The sequence below is a fragment of the Mobula hypostoma genome, chromosome 5, assembly GCF_963921235.1.
Source record: "Mobula hypostoma chromosome 5, sMobHyp1.1, whole genome shotgun sequence".
NCBI classification, from domain to species: domain Eukaryota; kingdom Metazoa; phylum Chordata; class Chondrichthyes; order Myliobatiformes; family Myliobatidae; genus Mobula; species Mobula hypostoma.
In genome coordinates, this window is record NC_086101.1 from 90,496,547 (window position 1) to 90,515,908 (window position 19,362).

The 19,362-nt window shown below is 42.2% G+C and overlaps 1 protein-coding gene across 2 annotated transcripts in view; it reads right to left on the reverse strand.

Annotated features, from left to right (window-relative positions):
* Positions 1-19,362, reverse strand: part of thsd7ba (thrombospondin, type I, domain containing 7Ba) — a 1,092,806-nt gene that overhangs the window by 78,395 nt on the left and 995,049 nt on the right. The window contains exon 22 of one of the 2 annotated variants that reach the window (XM_063047546.1): positions 18,046-18,308. The exons of the other annotated variant lie outside the window; for it this stretch is intronic. Coding sequence (XP_062903616.1) covers positions 18,258-18,308 — 51 coding nt within the window. The 3' untranslated portion in view covers positions 18,046-18,257. Of the gene's footprint in view, positions 1-18,045; positions 18,309-19,362 lie in introns of those variants that run through there. 2 annotated transcript variants of the gene reach the window in all.

Sequence of the window (19,362 nt, forward strand, 5' to 3'; positions counted from 1 at the left end):
ACTGTTTTGTTGTGAAGTGCTGGCAAACATATTTTGAAATCTTTTTCTTTTCTGAAAGTTTTCACAAAATGACTAAAAATAAGCCAAATTGTTAACACAGAATAATCTGCAGATGCTGGGGTCAAAGCAACACTCACAACATGCTGGAGGAACTCAGCAGGTCGGGCAGCATCCGTGGAAAAGATCGCTCGACGTTTCGGGCCAGAACCCTTCGTCAGGACTGAAGAGGGAAGGGGCAGAGGCCCTATAAAGAAGGTGGGAGGAGGGTGGGAAGGAGAAGGCTGGTAGGTTCCAGGTGAAAAACCAGTAAGGGGAAAGATAAAAGGGTGGGGGTGGGGAGGGGAGGCAGGGAGGTGATAGGCAGGAAAGGTGAAGAAGGAATAGGGGAAAACACAATGGGTAGTAGAAGGAGGCAGAACCATGAGGGAGGTGATAGGCAGCTGGGGGAGGGGACAGAGTGACATAGAGATAGAGGAAGGAGGGGGAGGGAATTACCGGAAGTTGGAGAATTCTATGTTCATACCAAGGGGCTGGAGACTACCTAGATGGTATATGAGGTGTTGCTCCTCCAACCTGAGTTTAGCCTCATCATGGCAGTAGAGGAGGCCATGTATGGACATATGTATCGACGCAGATTAGGGGACCGCTTCGTCGAGCACCTCTGCTCTGTCCGCTACAACAGACAGGATCTCCCAGTATCCACCCACTTCAATTCTGCCTCCCACTCCCATCCAGATATGTCCATACATGGCCTCCTCTACTGCCATGATGAGGCTAAACTCAGGTTGGAGGAGCAACACCTCATATACCATCTAGGTAGTCTCCAGCCCCTTGGTATGAACATAGAATTCTCCAACTTCCGGTAATTCCCTCCTCCCCCTTCCTCTATCCCTATGTCACTCTGCCCCTCCCCCAGCTGCCTATCACTTCCCTCATGGTTCCGCCTCCTTCTACTACCCATTGTGTTTTCCGGTATTCCATCTTCACCTTCCCTGCCTATCACCTCCCTGCCTCCCCTCCCCCACCCCTTTATCTTTCCCCTTACTGGTTTTTCACCTGGAACGTACCAGCCTTCTCCTTCCCACCCTCCCCCCACCTTCTTTATAGGGCCTCTGCCCCTTCCCTTTTCAGTCCTGACGAAGGGTTCCGGCGCGAAACATCGACCGACCTTTTCCACGGATGCTCCCCGACCTGCTGAGTTCCTCCAGCGTGTTGAGTGTTGCTAAGCCAAATTGTTGTTTGCCTTTCAGAGCATATTCTCTTCAATTGTTCAAGGAGCCTGGATGGTTTCAGTGCCTCATTTGAAAAAAGTATCGTACAACAGACACATTGGCTGCTATTGATTGCTTGGTGCTGGTATAAATCTATATTTCGAATACTCCACAATATACTGTCTTCACCTCTTTTTTGTTTGGTCTGCTTCTGCCATCTTCAGTATGGATTAACAGCAATGGTCAATTGCCTATTGCTTATGTCCACCTGCAAGCACTCCAACCAATGAAGGGGAAAGTTATGACATCAGCATAGCTCAAGCAAAACCTGACTCTCTGCCTGAAGGTACATAAATGTGCAGCAGTGGTATCTCGATTGGGCCGTCAGCAAGAGAAATGCAGTCAAAGCCATTTGGAAGGGCAGGTTCTGAACTTTACCCCTTTGAACACCATACCCTAATTCATAATAGACAACAGACAATCGACAATAGGTGCAGAAGTAGACCATTCGGCCCTTCGAGCCTGCATCGCCATTCTGAGATCATGGCTGATCATCTACTATCAAAACCCGGTTCCTGCCTTGTCCCCATAACCCTTGATTCTCCTATCCATAAGATACCTATCTAGTTCCTTCTTGAAAGCATCCAGAGAATTGGCCTCCACTGCCTTCTGAGGCAGCACATTCCACACCTCCACAACTCTCTGGGAGAAGTTCCTCTTCAACTCTGTCCTAAATGACCTACCCCTTATTCTTAAACCATGCCCTCTGGTACTGGACTTTCCCAGCATCTGGAACATATTTCCTGCCTCTATCTTGTCCAATCCCTTAATAATCTTATATGTCTCAATCAGATCCCCCCTCAATCTCCTTAATTCCAGCATGTACAAGCCCAGTCTCTCTAACCTCTCTGCGTAAGACAGTCCGGACATCCCAGGAATTAACCTGGTGAACCTACGCTGCACCTCCTCCACAGCCAGGATGTCCTTCCTTAACCCTGGAGACCAAAACTGCACACAATACTCCAGATGTGGTCTCACCAGGGCCCTGTACAAATGCAAAAGGATTTCCTTGCTCTTGTACTCAATTCCCTTTGTAATAAAGGCCAACATTCCATTAGCCTTCTTCACTGCCTGCTGCACTTGCTCATTCACCTTCAGAGACTGATGAACAAGTACTCCTAGATCTCTTTGTATTTCTCCCTTACCTAACTCCACACCGTTCAGATAATAATCTGCCTTCCTGTTCTTGCTCCCAAAGTGAATAACCTCACACTTATTCACATTAAACGCCATCTGCCAAGTTTCTGCCCACTCACCCAGCCTATCCAAGTCACCTTGAATTCTCCTAACATCCTCATCACATGTCACACTGCCACCCAGCTTAGTATCATCAGCAAACTTGCTGATGTTATTCACAATGCCTTCCTCTAAATCATTCATGTGAATTGTGAACAGCTGAGGTCCCAATACCGAGCCCTGTGGCACCCCACTAGTCACCATCTGCCATTCCGAGAAACACCCATTCACTGCCACCCTTTGCTTTCTATCTGCCAACCAGTTTTCTATCCATGTCAATATCCTCCCCCCAATGCCATGAGCTCTGATTTTACCCACCAATCTCCTATGTGGTACCTTATCAAATGCCTTCTGAAAGTCAAGGTACACCATATCCACTGGATCTTCCGCATCAATCTTCCTGGTTACATCTTCGAAAAACTCCAATAGATTAGTCAAGCATGATTTGCCCTTGGTAAATCCGTGCTGGCTTGGCCCAATCCTATCACTGCTATCAAGATATGCCGCTATTTCATCTTTAATAATGGACTCTAGCATCTTCCCCACTACTGATGTTAGGCTAACAGGGCGATAGTTCTCTGTTTTCTCCCTCCATCCTTTCTTAAAAAGTGGGATAACATTAGCCATTCGCCAATCCTCAGGAACTGATCCTGAATCTAAGGAACATTGGAAAATGATCACCAATGCATCCGCAATTTCCAGAGCCACCTCCTTTAGTACCCTAGGATGCAGACCATCTGGACCTGGGGATTTGTTAGCCTTCAGTCCCATCAGTCTACTCATCACCGTTTCCTTCCTAATGTCAATCTGTTTCAGTTCCTCTGTTACCCTATGTCCTTGGCCCATCCATACATCTGGGAGATTGCTTGTGTCTTCCCTCGTGAAGACAGATCCAAAGTACTTATTAAATTCATCTGCTAATTCTCTGTTTCCCATAACAATTTCTCCCAATTCATTCTTCAAGGGCCCAACATTGTTCTTAACTATCTTCCTTCTCTTCACATACCTAAAAAAACTTTTGCTATCCTCCTTTATATTCCTAGCTAGCTTGCGTTCATACCTCATTTTTTCTCCCCGTATAGCCTTTTTAGTTAAGTTCTGTTGCTCCTTAAAAATTTCCCAATCATCCATCTTCCCACTCACCTTAGCTCTGTTATACTTCTTTTTTAACACTATGCTATATCTGACTTCCTTTGTCAACCACTGTGGCCACTTTCCCCCTTTGAATCCTTCTTTCTCCGGGGGATGAACTGATTTTGCACCTTGTGCATTATTCCCAAGAATACCTGCCATTGCTGTTCCACTGTCTTTTCTGCTAGGATATCCGACCAGTCAACTTTGGCCAGCTCCTCCCTCATGGCTCCATAGTCTCCTTTGTTCAACTGCAATACTGACACTTCTGATCTGCCCTTATCCCTCTCAACTTGCAGATAAAAACTTACCATATTATGGTCACTACCTCCTAATGGCTCCTTTAATTCAAGATCACTGATCAAATCCTGTTCATTGCACAACACTAAATCCAGAATAGCCTTATCCTTGGTCGGCTGTCGTACAAGCTGCTCGAAAAATGCATCCCGTAGGCACTCCACAAACTCCCTATCCTGGGGTCCAGTACCAACCTGATTTTCCCAGTTCACCTGCATGTTGAAATCCCCCATAACTACTGCGACATTTCCTTTGCCACATGCCATCGTTAACTCCCTATTCAACTTGCACCTAATATCCATGCTACTGTTTGGGGGCCTGTAGATAACACCTATTAGGGTCTTTTTGCCCTTACTGTTCCTCAGTTCTATCCACACTGACTCTACTTCTCCTGATTCTATGTCCCCCCTTGCAAGGGACTGAATCTCATTCTTCACCAACAGGGCCACCCCACCCCCTCTGTCCACCTTTCTGTCCCTTCGATAGCACGTATACCCTTGTACATTCAATTCCTAGGTCTGATCTCCCTGCAGCCATGTCTCCGTTATCCCAACAACATCATAGTTACCCATTCGCACCTGCGCTTCAAGCTCATCCGCCTTATTTCTGACACTTCATGCATTCAGATATAGAATTTTTAACCCATTTCTCCTCTCTCTGTTTAAATCGCTGCCTATTGTGCACAACCCAGCTCCCCGAACTCTCACTGGGCTATACGCCCCTTGAATTTTATTGTCCTTCTTAAATTTACTTACTCTTTCTGCACATTTAACTCCATGCTCCGTCAGACCATCTCTCTGCTCATGTATCTTCCTTATCACTCGTTCCGCCTCACCTTTCTCTACTTCACACTTAATATTCTGGAACCGTGTAGTCCCCACCTGTCCTTTATACTTCATCTCGCTATCTTCTCTCACATTCTGGATCCCTGCCCCCTGCAAATCTAGTTTAAACCCCCCCAAGCAGCACTAGCAAACTTTCTTGCAAGAATGTTAGTAGCCCTCCAGTTCAGGTGTAAACGGTCCCGTCGGAACAGATCCCACCTTCCCTGGAACAAAGCCTAATTATCTAAAAACCTGAAGCCCTCCCTCCTGCACCATCCTCTCAGCCATGTATTGATCTGTATAATCCTTCTGTTCCATGCCTCACTCGCACGTGGCACAGGTAGCAGTCCTGAGATTGTTACCCTGGAGGACCTGCCCTTCAGCTTCGCACCTAACTCCCTGAACTCACTACGCTGGACCCTCTCACTCTTCCTACCCACGTCATTGGTCCCTACATGGACCACAACATCTGGATTCTTGCCCTCCCTCTCAAGAATAGCCTGTACCCGATCTGAGATGTCCCGGACCCCGGCACCAGGGAGGTCTGGCAACATACCATCCGAGACTCCCGATCTCCACCACAAAATCTCCTATCTGCCCCCCTGACTATAGAATCCCCTATCAGTGCCGCCGTCCTCTCTTCCCTCCTCCCCTTCTGAGTCGAGGGTCCAACCTCAGTGCCAGAGACAGGACCACTGCAACTTGTTCCTGGTAGGTCATCCCCACCAACAGTGTCCAAAACGGTATACTTATTGTTGATGGGAATGGCCACAGGGGTGCTCTGCTCTCTCTGCCTGCTCCCCCTCCATCTTCTGACAGTCACCCAGTTGCCTACCTCCCATCTTTTCGGTGTGACTACCTCCCGATAACTCTTATCTATCTCTGTCTCTGCCTCCCGAATGATCCGTAGTTCATCCAGCTCCAGCTCCAATTCCCTAACTCGCTCTGATAGAAGCTGCAGCAGGATGCACCTTCTGCAGGTGTGGTCATCAGGGACAACTGTGTTGACCCTGACCTCCCACATACTGCATACGGAGCACACTACTGCTCTAACTATCTCCCCCATTACCTGATCCCAGATTAATCAGAACAAATGAAAAAGTACCTACTGACCTTACCTTTTTTCCTCAGCAAGCACGTACTCAGGCTCACTGATTACCTCTCACCGAAGACCCCCTTACGCCGAAGCCCACTGAGCCAAAGCCCAGCACTCTGCTCCCGCACACTCCGCTGCCCACACCTGAAAGTGAGCCTCTTTTTAAACTCCGTGCTCGACACTGATGTTTGCGCCTGCGCAGTTTTACCTTCCTCCTCAGGTAATGCCTAGGTAGTCTCGATCTTCCTCAGCCTACCTACAATGGCTGATCCTCCGATCCTCCGATCTCCAGTCGTCTGTCGACCTCGAGCACTCCTTGCTCCCGCACCGACGCTGCCCGCACCTGAAAGTAGGCCTCTTTTTAAACTCTGCGCTCGCCGCTGACGTCACTCGCACCTGCGCAGTTTTACTTTCCTCCTCAGGTAATGCCTAGGCAGTCCCGATCTTCCTCGGCCTACCTACAACGGCTGATCCTCCGATCCTCCGATCTCCAGTCGTCCGTCGACCTCGAGCACTCCTTGCTCCCGCACCGACGCAATAAAAATTGTGTTACTGCATGATTAGAACAGGGGAATCGTACGAGCTACCAATGTATCACAGAAGTTAATGGCAATAATGTGTGGGCTAGGTACCGAAATAACACAATTTCTTCAGTCCAGATTTCTCATGATATGCCAAATACAGAAGTGTTACATTGCTTTTCAAAAACTATAATGTGCTTCGAGCAAAGTCTAAGACAATGGTTCCCAACCATTGTTATTCCGTGGACCCCTACCATTAATCGAAGGAACCCTGGTCTAAGAGAATGATGGGTTAGCAAGAGATGAAGTGAATAGTGGTTGTTGTAATCAGTTATGAGGCACTGAGGCACAGTTACGAGTTTCTTATAATAAATAACTCATTTCTTAAATTAGGCCTGTAATTTACAGCTGGGGGTGGGGTTCACGATAACGCCCTCTTCAAGAGCCACTGGTTTAGAGGGATATGGAATTGATGCAGGCAACTGTGTTTAGTATAGATAGTTAAGATGATCAGTACTGATGTGTAGTCTGAGGGCCAGTTTCTATGTTGTATGACTACATGAATATTTAAATACATTGTCAACAGTTTTTACATGTTTAGGAAGCAAAACTTCTTATTTGAATGATTATTCAATAATTACATGACCAGAAATATTCTAAGGCATTCAAAGTTATTTGGCACACACACAAAATGCTGAAGGAACTCAAAACGTCAGATGGCGTCAATGGAGGGAAATGAAGAATCAACATTTTAGGTTGAGGTTCTTCATCGGGTCTGGGAGGATTGCTCAAGATTTTGAGCATCTGCGCAATCTCTTGTGTCAAAATTATTTGACATCAGGATATCATGTTTCAGTATTTTTGTTGGCAGAACTTACCCTATCTTCCCCTTACGACAAAATCATATTATGAAAGGATCTGGCAAAGCAGTAAGTTTGTCACTGAGGTTACACCTGATTTCACCCAACAAGTTTGTCTTGTCAGTTACATAAACGTATGTGCAAATTATTATTGAAGATCAGCGGTGAATGTGACTGACTCACCACTTACTGCAAGCTCTTATGGATTATATTATTATATTACACAGAAACAACATGGAAATCAAAAGGCCTAAGTTTATAGATTAAGATGATGACCTCAGAGTGGACAGAATCTAAGGATGCTGGACAATGCAGAAAGATGAAATGGGTGATTGCAGAAGTCCTCAAAGGTCTGTATGGTATAGCTGCTTTAATAGTCATATCTGCAAAGCATGCAAAGTACCCATCTAAAATCAAGTTTTAAGGATGTATCAATATTTCTAATAATATAATTTTAATACCAGAAGTATAAGTTTTATAAGCAGACTTCTAAAAGAGTGGGTCATTAAATACAGATCATCAACCTTTATTGTGTTAATAATCCTCCTTGATAGAGGCAAATTTTTGAGACCAGAATTGGATTAGTAGAGTTTATCATGATCCCTCTTCATTGGTTTACTGATTCTGCAATTGTTTCCCAGAGCTATTAACCTCATATGTTATACAAACCACTTCACAATTCATTTTTTCCCTTACCCAAATGACAGAGTTCCAACTAATTGTTTGATGCTACTTTGAGCGTAGGCTACTTTATGTTTTGGCTGTAAATTTGTAATCTGTTAGCAAACACAAATGACTCATGATGAAACGATTGAGCAGATAACAAGTAATTCAGGAAGCAGCTAAGTGACACTGCCATCTTCATGGGTATAATGAATTAAAATCGATATATTACATTACATCTGAAAATTGATCTAGGTCTCATCCTTTTTAGGTTCCTACAATATCTATCTTCTGATTTATGAGGAAGATAGCACATTCAACATGAAATCATCACGTTGGCTGCTATTGTTGTTAATCCATTATTCTTTAGCAGGAGGAGTTCTAACATAGATGAAATTAGCACTGACATATTTAACCCTTGACCTGCCTAAGAATTACCTACATTTGGTCAATGAGATTAAGCCTTCCAAATAACTTAACACCTAGTATCGCTGTTGGTATTTCGAAATTATCAAAATGCAGGACTGAGCTTTAAATGAGATTTTTTTTATAGAAAATCCATGTTCATGACTATCATATTCAAATATCTTTTAGCCAAGAAAAGAAATAATAGTGTTACATGGCATACCAGTTTAAATACAGTAAGTCAATTTGGCATGTATTTGTATTCAGGTTAAATCAAGTCTCATGGCATAAAGTTTATTACCTTAGTTATTGAGCACAGGAATCAGCTCATCAACCCACGGAGTCTATGCCAGTGATTGAGCAGCCATTTTATTAACACAAGTCCTAACTACCTAATTTTATTTTCCTCACTTTTTCATTAACTCTCCAGCCCCAACAGCTCTTTCTGATTCTAAATCAATTTACGGATAATTTACAATGATAAATTAATTTACCTGTTTGTTTCTGGGATGTGGTAGTAAATTAGAGCGCAGGGACGAAACCCACACAGAGTCACAAGGAGAGCATGCAAACTCTGCACAGACAGCACCAGGGATCATAACTGAACCCAGTCAGATGGAGATTTGAGGCAGAAGATTCACTGATTCACTGACTGCACCATTTTGCAGCCTCTATGAATTATGACTGATACATAAAGCAGTGTTTTTATATCCAAATATATTTATTGATTACTTATTTTCTAAAATATCTGGGTTATCTTTTTAAATTGTTTTTTTCTGACTTTTTCTCAGAATGGTCAACTGAAAAATACTTCATATATATAAAAATAGTGCTGCAGGTGCCTAAAGATCTAGGGTAATCTTCAATGCAATCTTTGAAAGTTCATGATTGTTATAAAATCCTGTATAGCAGAGAAGATCATCGTGCACCAGACTAATCAAGATATTCTGAAAGATGAGCAGAAAGAAATAAAGAGGTAGCAGATTTTTTAAAAAAGCTGATGCAATTGAGAGTTGTTTAATCAGCTTTAATGCAGGAAAATATCATAACTTGGGAATGTGGGACAACAATCTTGTCTATTTTTTCCTATCTCCTCAATAATTATGCCTTCAGCTACAGTGGTTTAAGTCTTTCAAGCAGCTTCAATAAAATCTGCCACATAGAACACTTGCTGCACACAGCTTCAGGCCAACCAGATGACAATGTCAAACAATAAAGCGTGTTTGCTTCAACACGTTCTTCCCCTTGGAGGCAATGTACAGCATATGTCTTCTGACTGCTAATACAATGCTTCAAAATGTTACTTTGGTAACACACGTACAGGAGATAACTGTCAGCAGCAATGCAGAAGAGCCTCCTGAGATGGTTGCTCCCAATGCCTAAGGCCAAATCCAGGTAGGATTACTTCCACTAATGGGTGACCCCAGACATAAATGCACAAATCAAATATTATTGGTGGTTAATATTTTGTTACCCCAAATGGCTGAATTTTGCTGAAATAGAAGATGGCTTGAATTTGCTTCAGAAATACAGTGGAGAAATAGAAGCTTCAGCCCACTGAGTACGTGGTCAATCAACCGTATGAGTTCTATATTAATCCTGCTTTTTAAGTTCTTACCACATTTGTATTAACCTTCTATTTGTATATGCATTAGGGGTAATTTTTAATGTCTATTAACCATTCAGCCTTCACATCTTAGGAATGTGGGAGGAATCAAAGCACCCGGAAGAAACTCACAGGGACAACCTGCAAACTCCACACCAAAAGCACTCAAGGTCTGGATTGAAACCAGGTCTCTTGCACTGTGTGGTAGCGAGATAAACAATTGCATTGTCATGCCACCCAAGGGTAGGAGTATAAGATTACTGGAAGCTTTGCAAATGCTTAGAATTTCCGATTATTAATTATGTCATGATGGACTTTTCCCAACTTCAGTGATAAGGATGTTACTGAAGTTTTCTCAGCTCTGCTTCTAACTGGACACTGATTTACAAGCTGATGGAATCAGTTTCAAAGTTCTATTTATTTATTTATTGAGACATAGTGTGGAATAGGCCCATCTGGTGCTCTCCAATTTAATTTGATCCTAATTCTCCAATCCCCAGATTTAATACTAACCTAACCACAGAACAATTTACAATGCCCAATTAAACTACCAACTTTGGACTGTCGGAAGAAACCAGGGAACCCTGAGCAGACCTACGCAGTCCCAGGGAGAACATACAAACATACAGGCAGCGACGGGAATTGAACCTGGAGCAATGGTACTCTAAGGTATTGTGCTAATCACCACGCTACCATTCCACCCTATTGTAACCTCTCTTCCTGAAATCACAGAATGGCTCTTAGTGGAAAATAGATGGGAAAGGAGAATAACAACAGGAAGGGGAGAAGAGGCAGCACTAAGATTAAAAGCAACACACACACAACGTTGGAGGAACTCAGCTGGCCAGGCCACGTCTATTGAAAAGAGTAAACAGTCAACATTTCAGGCCGAGACCCTTCTCAAGATTATCACTTATTCTGATCACAATAACATTACCTCTCTACTACAGTCTCTTTATTTTTGGATATGGAAATGCTTATATAAATGTAAAATAATCATCACTTACAATTGAAAAGAGAAGTTACATCAATGAGGGATTCTTCTTTCTGTGGAGCTAATTTACGTTACTGATTATGCAGGCCTGAGGCCACATTTTTAACTTCCTTTTTTTTGTTTCAAACCTTCAAAGGCTCCAATATATTTTGAAATGTAAGACTCTAACAATGCTTTAGTCTTCCACTTTCCATGAAATTGTACATACTGTATATAGCCTAAAGTAATGGGAAACATTAGAAACTATTCACAGAAATGATTAACACTGCTGCAGAAATTAATTAATAGATGCCAGATTGACATCGTTGTAGTACAGGCCTCTTGTGGGCTGGAAGCAGCCTCTCTCCTGTGTAATTGCTCACCACATTCTCAAAAGAATGAAAATTAATTAGCTTACTTTGGGAGCTTGTCCTCAATTAGCGCCTACAGGAAATTATTGGGGAAAATTTTAAAGAGCAAATGCAATTAACCCACACAGGTTTCATCAATTTCAAGATGCACTGAAAATCAGATATTCTGCAGTTAATCAGCGAAAATCACATTACTTGAGAACGTAAAGAAACACTGAAGATGCCAGAAATCTGAAAGAAGAAGAAAATGTCAGAAACTCAGCATGGTTGGTCATCATCTATAGAAAGAGAAACAGGGTTAACATTTCAGGCCAGAAATGGCTCCTAGTTAACTCAGTTTCTCTTTCTACTGAGCTCCTAGATGCTTCCAGCGGTTTTTGTTTTCATTTCAAATCATGTTACTTAGTTCCAAAGCAGAACTCCATTTTATGTTACTTTTCTGGCAGGTAATGTCATATTGTGATGGGTAAAGCCCTGCCAGGATCATCTAGTGGCATTATCTTTGCCTTTCTCTCTGGCAGAGATCCAGGAATTTGGCAAGTACTCCATGAGAAAGCTTGATGAACCACAGTATTTTGTAACTGGCACAGACAGCCATCATCAGGCACAGAATGCAAAGGAAGGAAATATTCAGAATGGCGGATCAGACACCAACCAAGGAGACTACTTTGTTCTAAATTGTGTTGAGCTTCTGGAGTTCCACTTATCCAGTCAACTGGATGACATTCCATTACATCATTCACTTGTGCTTAGTCTACTGGGTGCCACAGTGGCGTAGCAGTTAGTGTGACACTTTCAGCTTGGGGTGTTGGAGTTGAGAGTTCAATCCCAGCGTCCTCTGTAAGACATCTGTATACATCCTCCCTTTGGAATGCATGGATTTTCTCCGGGCACTCCGGTTTCCTCCCACAGTCCAAAGACACACTGGGTAGGTTAATTGGTCATTGTAAATTGTCCCACGATTAGGTTGGGATTAAATCGGGATTGTCAGAGGTAGATGGGCAGTGTGGCTTGAGGGGCCAGAAGGGCCTATTCCTCACTGTATCTCTAAATAAAAAATAAATAAAGTACAGAGGAAACAGTCTGAGGAATTCTGAATATCTAGCCTCTGTCCTTCTCATGCCTTTGACTGGAGCAGCCAGATATCAGCTGTTGGTTGCTGCAAACATTGAACACATGTAGAACAGCAGAGCACAAGAACCAGCTGTTTGGGTCTTCATGGCTGTACTGATCAAGATACACTAAACCCATTTGTTTACACATAATCCATATCCCTCTATTCCCTATTTGTTCATGTCTCTGCCCATGTCCAAATGTCCCCTAAATTTGGCTGTCATGTTTGCTTGATCACCTTCCCTGGCAATATATTCAAGCTGCATATCACTTTCTGTGGGAAAAAAAAAACTTGCTTTGACAATTTCCTTCAATCCTCCCCTGTCCCTCACCTTAAATTGATGCCCTCAACAATTCGTCAACTCATCCCTGGGAAACGACTGATTATCTATCCCATCTTTGACCTCATAATTTTATATACTTCTGACAGGTCACCCTCTCAAATTTTAGTGCTCTAGGGAAGGTAACCCAAGTAACGAATCAATGCAGATAACATCCTACTGAATCTCCTCTGCACTCTCTCCAAAGTCTCCATATCCTTCCTATAGTGCGGTGACCAGAAACATATGTAATGCTTCACATGTGGCCTAACCAAAGTCTCGTACAACTACAACTCGGTTGCCTAACTTCTATATCTGACAAACAAAGGTAAACATGTTAATCACTTCCACTTGATCCACTCGTGCTGCCATTTTAGGGAGCTAGGGACTTGAGCCACATTATGTCCCTATACTTGAACACATTTAAGAGACCTGCCATTTACTGTATACTCTTCTCTTGCATTTGATCTCTCAAAATGTATCACCTCACACTTGTCCAGATTAAACTCCATCTGCCATTTCTCTGTTCAAATTTCTGAATGATCTATACACTGCTTTATCCCCTGGCAATCTGCCTAGCTCTCTACAACTCCATCAAATTTCATATCATTTATCAGGAACCCTCTTAATGCTGTCCTTGTCTTTCCACGTAAAATACAGAATACCTCATTCTCTGAGGGACAGCAATTCTATTCATACTCATCAGGCTCTGAGCCTGCCCTTGACAATATAAAGACAAAATTTATTTCTTCCCTTCCTCATCATCCTTCCCTTCCTCCTACCTACCATCCTCTCTTCTCCAGGTACTGCCCATATCTGATCCCACACAATTGCAAGGACATGGAGAGCGCCCAGTCACGAAGAATATGATTACCTGCTCTCGTTCTTTTGCTACAAAGTGCCACCCAAGAGGCTAAAGCAGTGAAAACATTGCTAAAGGTCATAATTATCTATATTCTTAAAAAAAACAATAGTGGTTGGAAAGCAAACAGAGATCCACCAACAGGCCAACTATCACAACTCTTGTAGATTTTTCATTGCTGCGTTTCACAGCAACAGATTACGGGGAGGGTAGAGGAGATGATTAAAGTATGTGCTCAAAGTTTCGTTGAACAAAATCCAACATCCCCACTGACAAAACTGTCTTTGCTGGGTCTACACAAAACAGCAGTGATAACAGTTGAAAGTGTTTTCTCAACTTTCCCCCTCTAACTATCAACCCACTTCTATCTGTGTCAGTCAGTAGGTGGCACATTGGCCGTATCAGCCACCTTTGAAACCATAGAACTGGAGTGAAACAGATCATCTACTGACTATACTTAAGAGTTCAAAGTTCAAAAGTTCAAGTATAATATGCAGTAGACAACCCCGAAGTTCATTTTCCCTAGAGACAGTCATGAAACAAGAAGCACCCAAAGCATAACATCAAACATCAAACCCTTCTCCCCAAGCAAAACATCACGCAGAGCACAACAACAAAAAATAAGCGAAAAAACAGAATATAAACTATACAAAATCAAAAGGTGTATTTCAGTACAGTCCTACCTTCTACAGTAGAACGGGAAAGGATACTGTTTGGGGTATCAATGTCCAGTTAACATTGTCGCCTTGCGCACCAAGGTAGTACAAGCAGTTAGGAAAACATTTTACAGCACCAGTGCCCCAGGTTCTATTCCCACCCGTCTGTAAGGAGTTGGTATGTTCTCCCCTTGATTGTGTGGGTTTTCTCCACATGCTCCAGTTTCCTCCCACATTCCAAAGATTAATAGGTTAGTGGGTTAATGGGTCACATGGGTGTAATTGGACAGCGTAAACTCACTGGGTCAGAAGAGGCTGTTAAAATGCCATATCACCTCAGTACAAAACCCGAGGGATTGCCTGAGAATCCCTCCCATGCCACATAAGTCACAGCTTGAACGACCCTTGTTAATATTTTGTTTCTTTACTTAGTGTTTGTCCTCATTTTATTTCCTTTCTTCAAAGAGCAAGACTGAACTGCTGGAATGAGATTAGTTCATTTATCGGTGAGCTTATTTTGTAATTGTGTGAGTGGATCATGGTTAAACTCCACACTGCATCGGTCTGCTTGCCTTTTCTCCATAATCCTTAGCTCTCTCTTGAAATCAATAGATTATTGTTAGGTAAGGAAATCAAGGGATATGGACTGAGAGAGCTAAAGGAAGGGTTACTTTGTCAGGTTGAATCGTGACGGTGACAAACTGTTATTTATTTGAACAGTGGCACACTTTTAAGACATAAATGTCCTTTTCTTGTTTTCATGTCTCTTTTTATCCTGTTCAGCATTTGTTATCCTTCAGGAAAGAGAATTCCCATTTTTTTTACAGATGAAGTTGCTGCATGTGCGTTCATTTATGTTAATTAGTAACCTGAATGGTGTTAAGAAACTGCTGAGAGCATAGGGCATGGATGCAACCCCAGGAACAAGTTGTAGACACAAATGCAGAAAGGTTCCTGAAGGAAGCTAGTGGCATACAAGTTAATTGTCACTGTCACCTTGACTGCGACTAGTAAAGAACAGGCTATTGTAGATGGAGTACTGAAGTCTACAATTTACAGCAGGAGTCGATGAGAACTTATCTCCTAAGCCTTATTCTCCTCAGGCACTGCATTTCAATAAGACAGATAATTTGTTCTCAGCCAGAATAGTGCTGCTTCTTCTACCATCCTTTAGAAGCTGCTGTCAGTGTTATTAATGTTCCTCCAACAAACAATACTGCAATCAGAGTGTAGGGTGTTCTTGACAGCAGACATTATTTATGGCTGGGTCAAATAGACCTTAATATTTTCAGGTTAGGGTGGAAAATGTTAACTGGGTTTATCACAAGTCATTGATACCCAAATAGAATCCTTTCCTGTACTGCTGTAGAATGCAAAATGTAGCAATGACCTCTGATTATACATAGCACACTACAAGTAAGACAGAAACACACACAAAATGCTGGAGGAATTCAACAGGCCAGGCAGCATCTATGGAAAATAGTACAGTCGACGTTTCGGGCTGAGATTCTCCATTCTATTTAAAAATGCAAACACAAGGAAATCTGCAGATGCTGGAAATTCAAGCAACAGACATCAAAGTTGCTGGTGAACACAGCAGGCCAGGCAGCATCTCTAGGAAGAGGTACAGTCAACGTTTCAGGCCGAGACCCTTTGTCAAGACTAACTGAAAGAAGGGCTAGTAAGAGGTTTGAAAGTGGAAGGGGGAGGGGGAGATCCAAAATGATAGGAGAAGACAGGAGGGGGAGAGATGGAGCCAAGAGCTGAACAGTTGATTGGCAAAAGGGATATGAGAGGATCATGGGACAGGAGGCCCAGGGAGAAAAAAAAGGGTGGGGGGAACCCAGAGGATGGGCAAGGGGTATAGTGAGAGGGACTGAGGGAGAAAAAGGAGAGAGAGAAAAAGGTTGTGTGTATATATAAATAAATAATTGATGGGATACTGGGGGGAGGTGGGGCATTAGCGGAAGTTTGAGTAGTCAATGTTCATGCCATCAGGTTGGAGGCTACCCAGACGGAATGTAAGGTGTTGTTCCTCCAACCTGAGTGTGGCTTCATCTTTACAGTAGAGGAGGCCGTGGATAGACATATCAGAATGGGAATGGGAACGTGGAATTAAAATGTGTGGCCACTGGGAGATCCTGCTTTCTCTGGCGGACAGAGCGTAGGTATTCAGCAAAACAATCTCCCAGTCTGCGTCGGGCCTTGCCAATATATAGAAGGCCACATCGGGAGCACCGGATGCAGTATATCACCCCAGCCGACTCACAGGTGAAGTGTCTCCTCACCTGGAAGGTATGTCTGGGGCCCTGAATGGTGGTAAGGGAGGAAGTGTAAGGGCATGTGTAGCACTTGTTCCGCTTACAAGGATAAGTGCCAGGAGGGAGATTGGTGGGGAGGGATGGGGGGCGACGAATGGACAAGGGAGTCGCGTAGGGTGCGAATCCTGCAGAAAGCAGAGAAAGAGAGGGAGGGAAATATTGCTTAGTGGTGGGATCCTGTTGGAGGTGGTGGAAGTTACGAAGAATAATATGTTGGACCCGGATGCTGGTGGGGTGGTAGGTGAGGACAAGGGGAACCCTATTCCTAGTGGGGTGGCAGAAGGATGGAGTGAGAACAGATGTGCGTGAAATGGGGGAGATGCATTTGAGAGCAGAGTTGATGGTGGAGGAAGCGAAGCCCCTTTCTTTAAAAAAGGAGGACATCTCCCTCGTCCTGGAATGTAAAGCCTCATCCTGAGAGCAGATGCGGTGGAGACGGAGGAATTGCGAGAAGGGGATGGCATTCTGGACTACTGACTCTCACAGCTATCTGGACTATTCCTCTTCTCACCCTGTCTCTTGCAAAAATGCCATTTTAATGGTTCTATAATAATACTATTAATGGTTCTTATACTTGGGAAGAATGGACATGATTGTTCTAGTGAGACTGGCATACAGTCAAATGACAAAGATAATCTAATTGTTAGTTTAATGAATAGTTACCCACTTAAAATTAAAAGAAAATTCTGTTATGCTGAAGATAACCTTGAAACTTCAACTCCATTTCACTTCCACAGAAATTTTTCCAACATTTTTTGCTTTTATTTCAGTTAGCCAATTTCATTAAATTTTAATATCAATTCAATTCTTTGTTTTAATAAAGCACTCAGTTACTTTTTAACTTGCATCCTAAATCTGCATGGTCTTTTCATTCGCTACCTTTGTCTCCAAACCTGATGTTCCTTTTTATAAATCCTCTCTCTTTAATGTACTGTGCATTCATTCCCAGGAGGTGATCAGATGCAGAAACTGTAGCATACTTGTTGAACTTCCAAAAGTACTGAGGACAAAAGTAATGCTCCACCTAAAATGGGCAAGATAACATGAAGACTTTGGCTGAATGATAGCTTTATGATAAGTTGTCTTTCTTTGGGGATCAGGATGTTTTTGATGTCAGCCACACACTTCAATTAAGCATTGTTAATGAAGTACTGAAGCAGTAAATGATCCTGGAATTGAATGACAAAAGTACAAAATGGAAGTTTATCTATAATACCTTACATTGTATTTAACACAGGACGTCAGAAAAGAATGTTTTCTAATGTCTTTTATGTTTTTTTTTAAATTTTGCTAAGGATGGCTAGTTTGCCCTTTATCTGTCGTATTCCAAGTATACTCATATTGAAGTAGATTTAATATTGATGAATCTAATGGTGGTGCATAAGCATAGTATTCAAGATGAAACCAGAAAATTCAATTAAGTAAGTTTATTTTTACAGCATTGTATAGATGACAAAGATACAAATATCAAGCTCTATGAACTTAGTATTCTTTATCTAATATTAATCAAACTCTCACACATACGCTTTCCACAACTTGACTTCCAAATTTAAACCTTATTAGCTCTGTGTCATATTTATCATAGGCATAGTTATGAAGTGTAAGATAATTTAAAATAACAAAATACATCCATGGGACTGCTAACTTGGGGAGGCATCTTCACACTGCTTGTCAATTGTTCAGATTTGAAAGGAGGGTTTGGATTCAATTCTGCCCACGCTTACTGTGACATTAGTTCCTTGCATGCTGAACTGCCACCTCACACAAAAAGAATGAAGAAAGCTAAAGATGAAAATGATAACACATTAGCCTTGTGATCTTTTAAGATTAAAGCATTATGCATTTAATCTTTACGATACTTAACTGCCAATGCTAAATGTAGACAGAGGGTGAAATACGTTGCATTCTCGGAAAGTACATCGTAAACCCATGCACAGAGAAATCTTGTAAAACCCCGCTTCTCCCATATAACAAAAAAACAACCACACCCCTGCCACCGCCTACTCAAGTATCACAAAAACTGCAAAGTGTACAAGCCCAGTGAAAAGACTAATTAACACCGAACTTGTCTTCAAAGAGTTGCCTGCCCCTTTCAGGCAAAGGAAATGGATAACCAAATTCTCCATTAATGCTGTGAAAGGGTACATTTTGTATTAAGGATTTGTTTTGTCAAAATGAACACAGTGAGATAAACAGATAATTTTTAAAACATTCATGCTGTGCTAAGACAGTTTGTTATTTTAAATAGTTGTGAAACATTTTCTCTTGAAGTTTCAAAACAGCATGCGTGTAGCTTAACTGGGTGGCACTTCCTGTTCAAGCACCTCCTGGCGTTTTTATAATAACCATTATCACCATATAGAATCTAAACTGAATATTTTGCACAGCTTTGTATAAAAAATGTTATAGTAGAGAATTCATTTTTCACACAAAGTTTAAAATACAGCTGCACCTCATATTTGAAAAATTGATGAATGATATTGCAAATGCTTAAGGCAATCTTATGATAGCACTTCTAAGCTACTTCATTAAGTAAGGGTCCTCACCCACAGTGTCACTCTCAATAGAGTTGATTGAACAAATTTCTCAGCTACATTACCTCGGGGACCTCATCTATAAATACAAAGCCGGTTTCTACTGTAGTCTGCTGACACGAACTCTACATTGCTATGATCTCTCAACCTTTCCATCAGCATTAATTTGTCATACTGTTTGCTCAACACAGAATAAGCAGTAATTTCCACCAACTAAATACTAAGATTGAATCTATTGTCTTTGACTTACCATCTTCAGAAACATTTTTTTTTTTTTCCCAGCCATCAGCTCCATTTCTTTT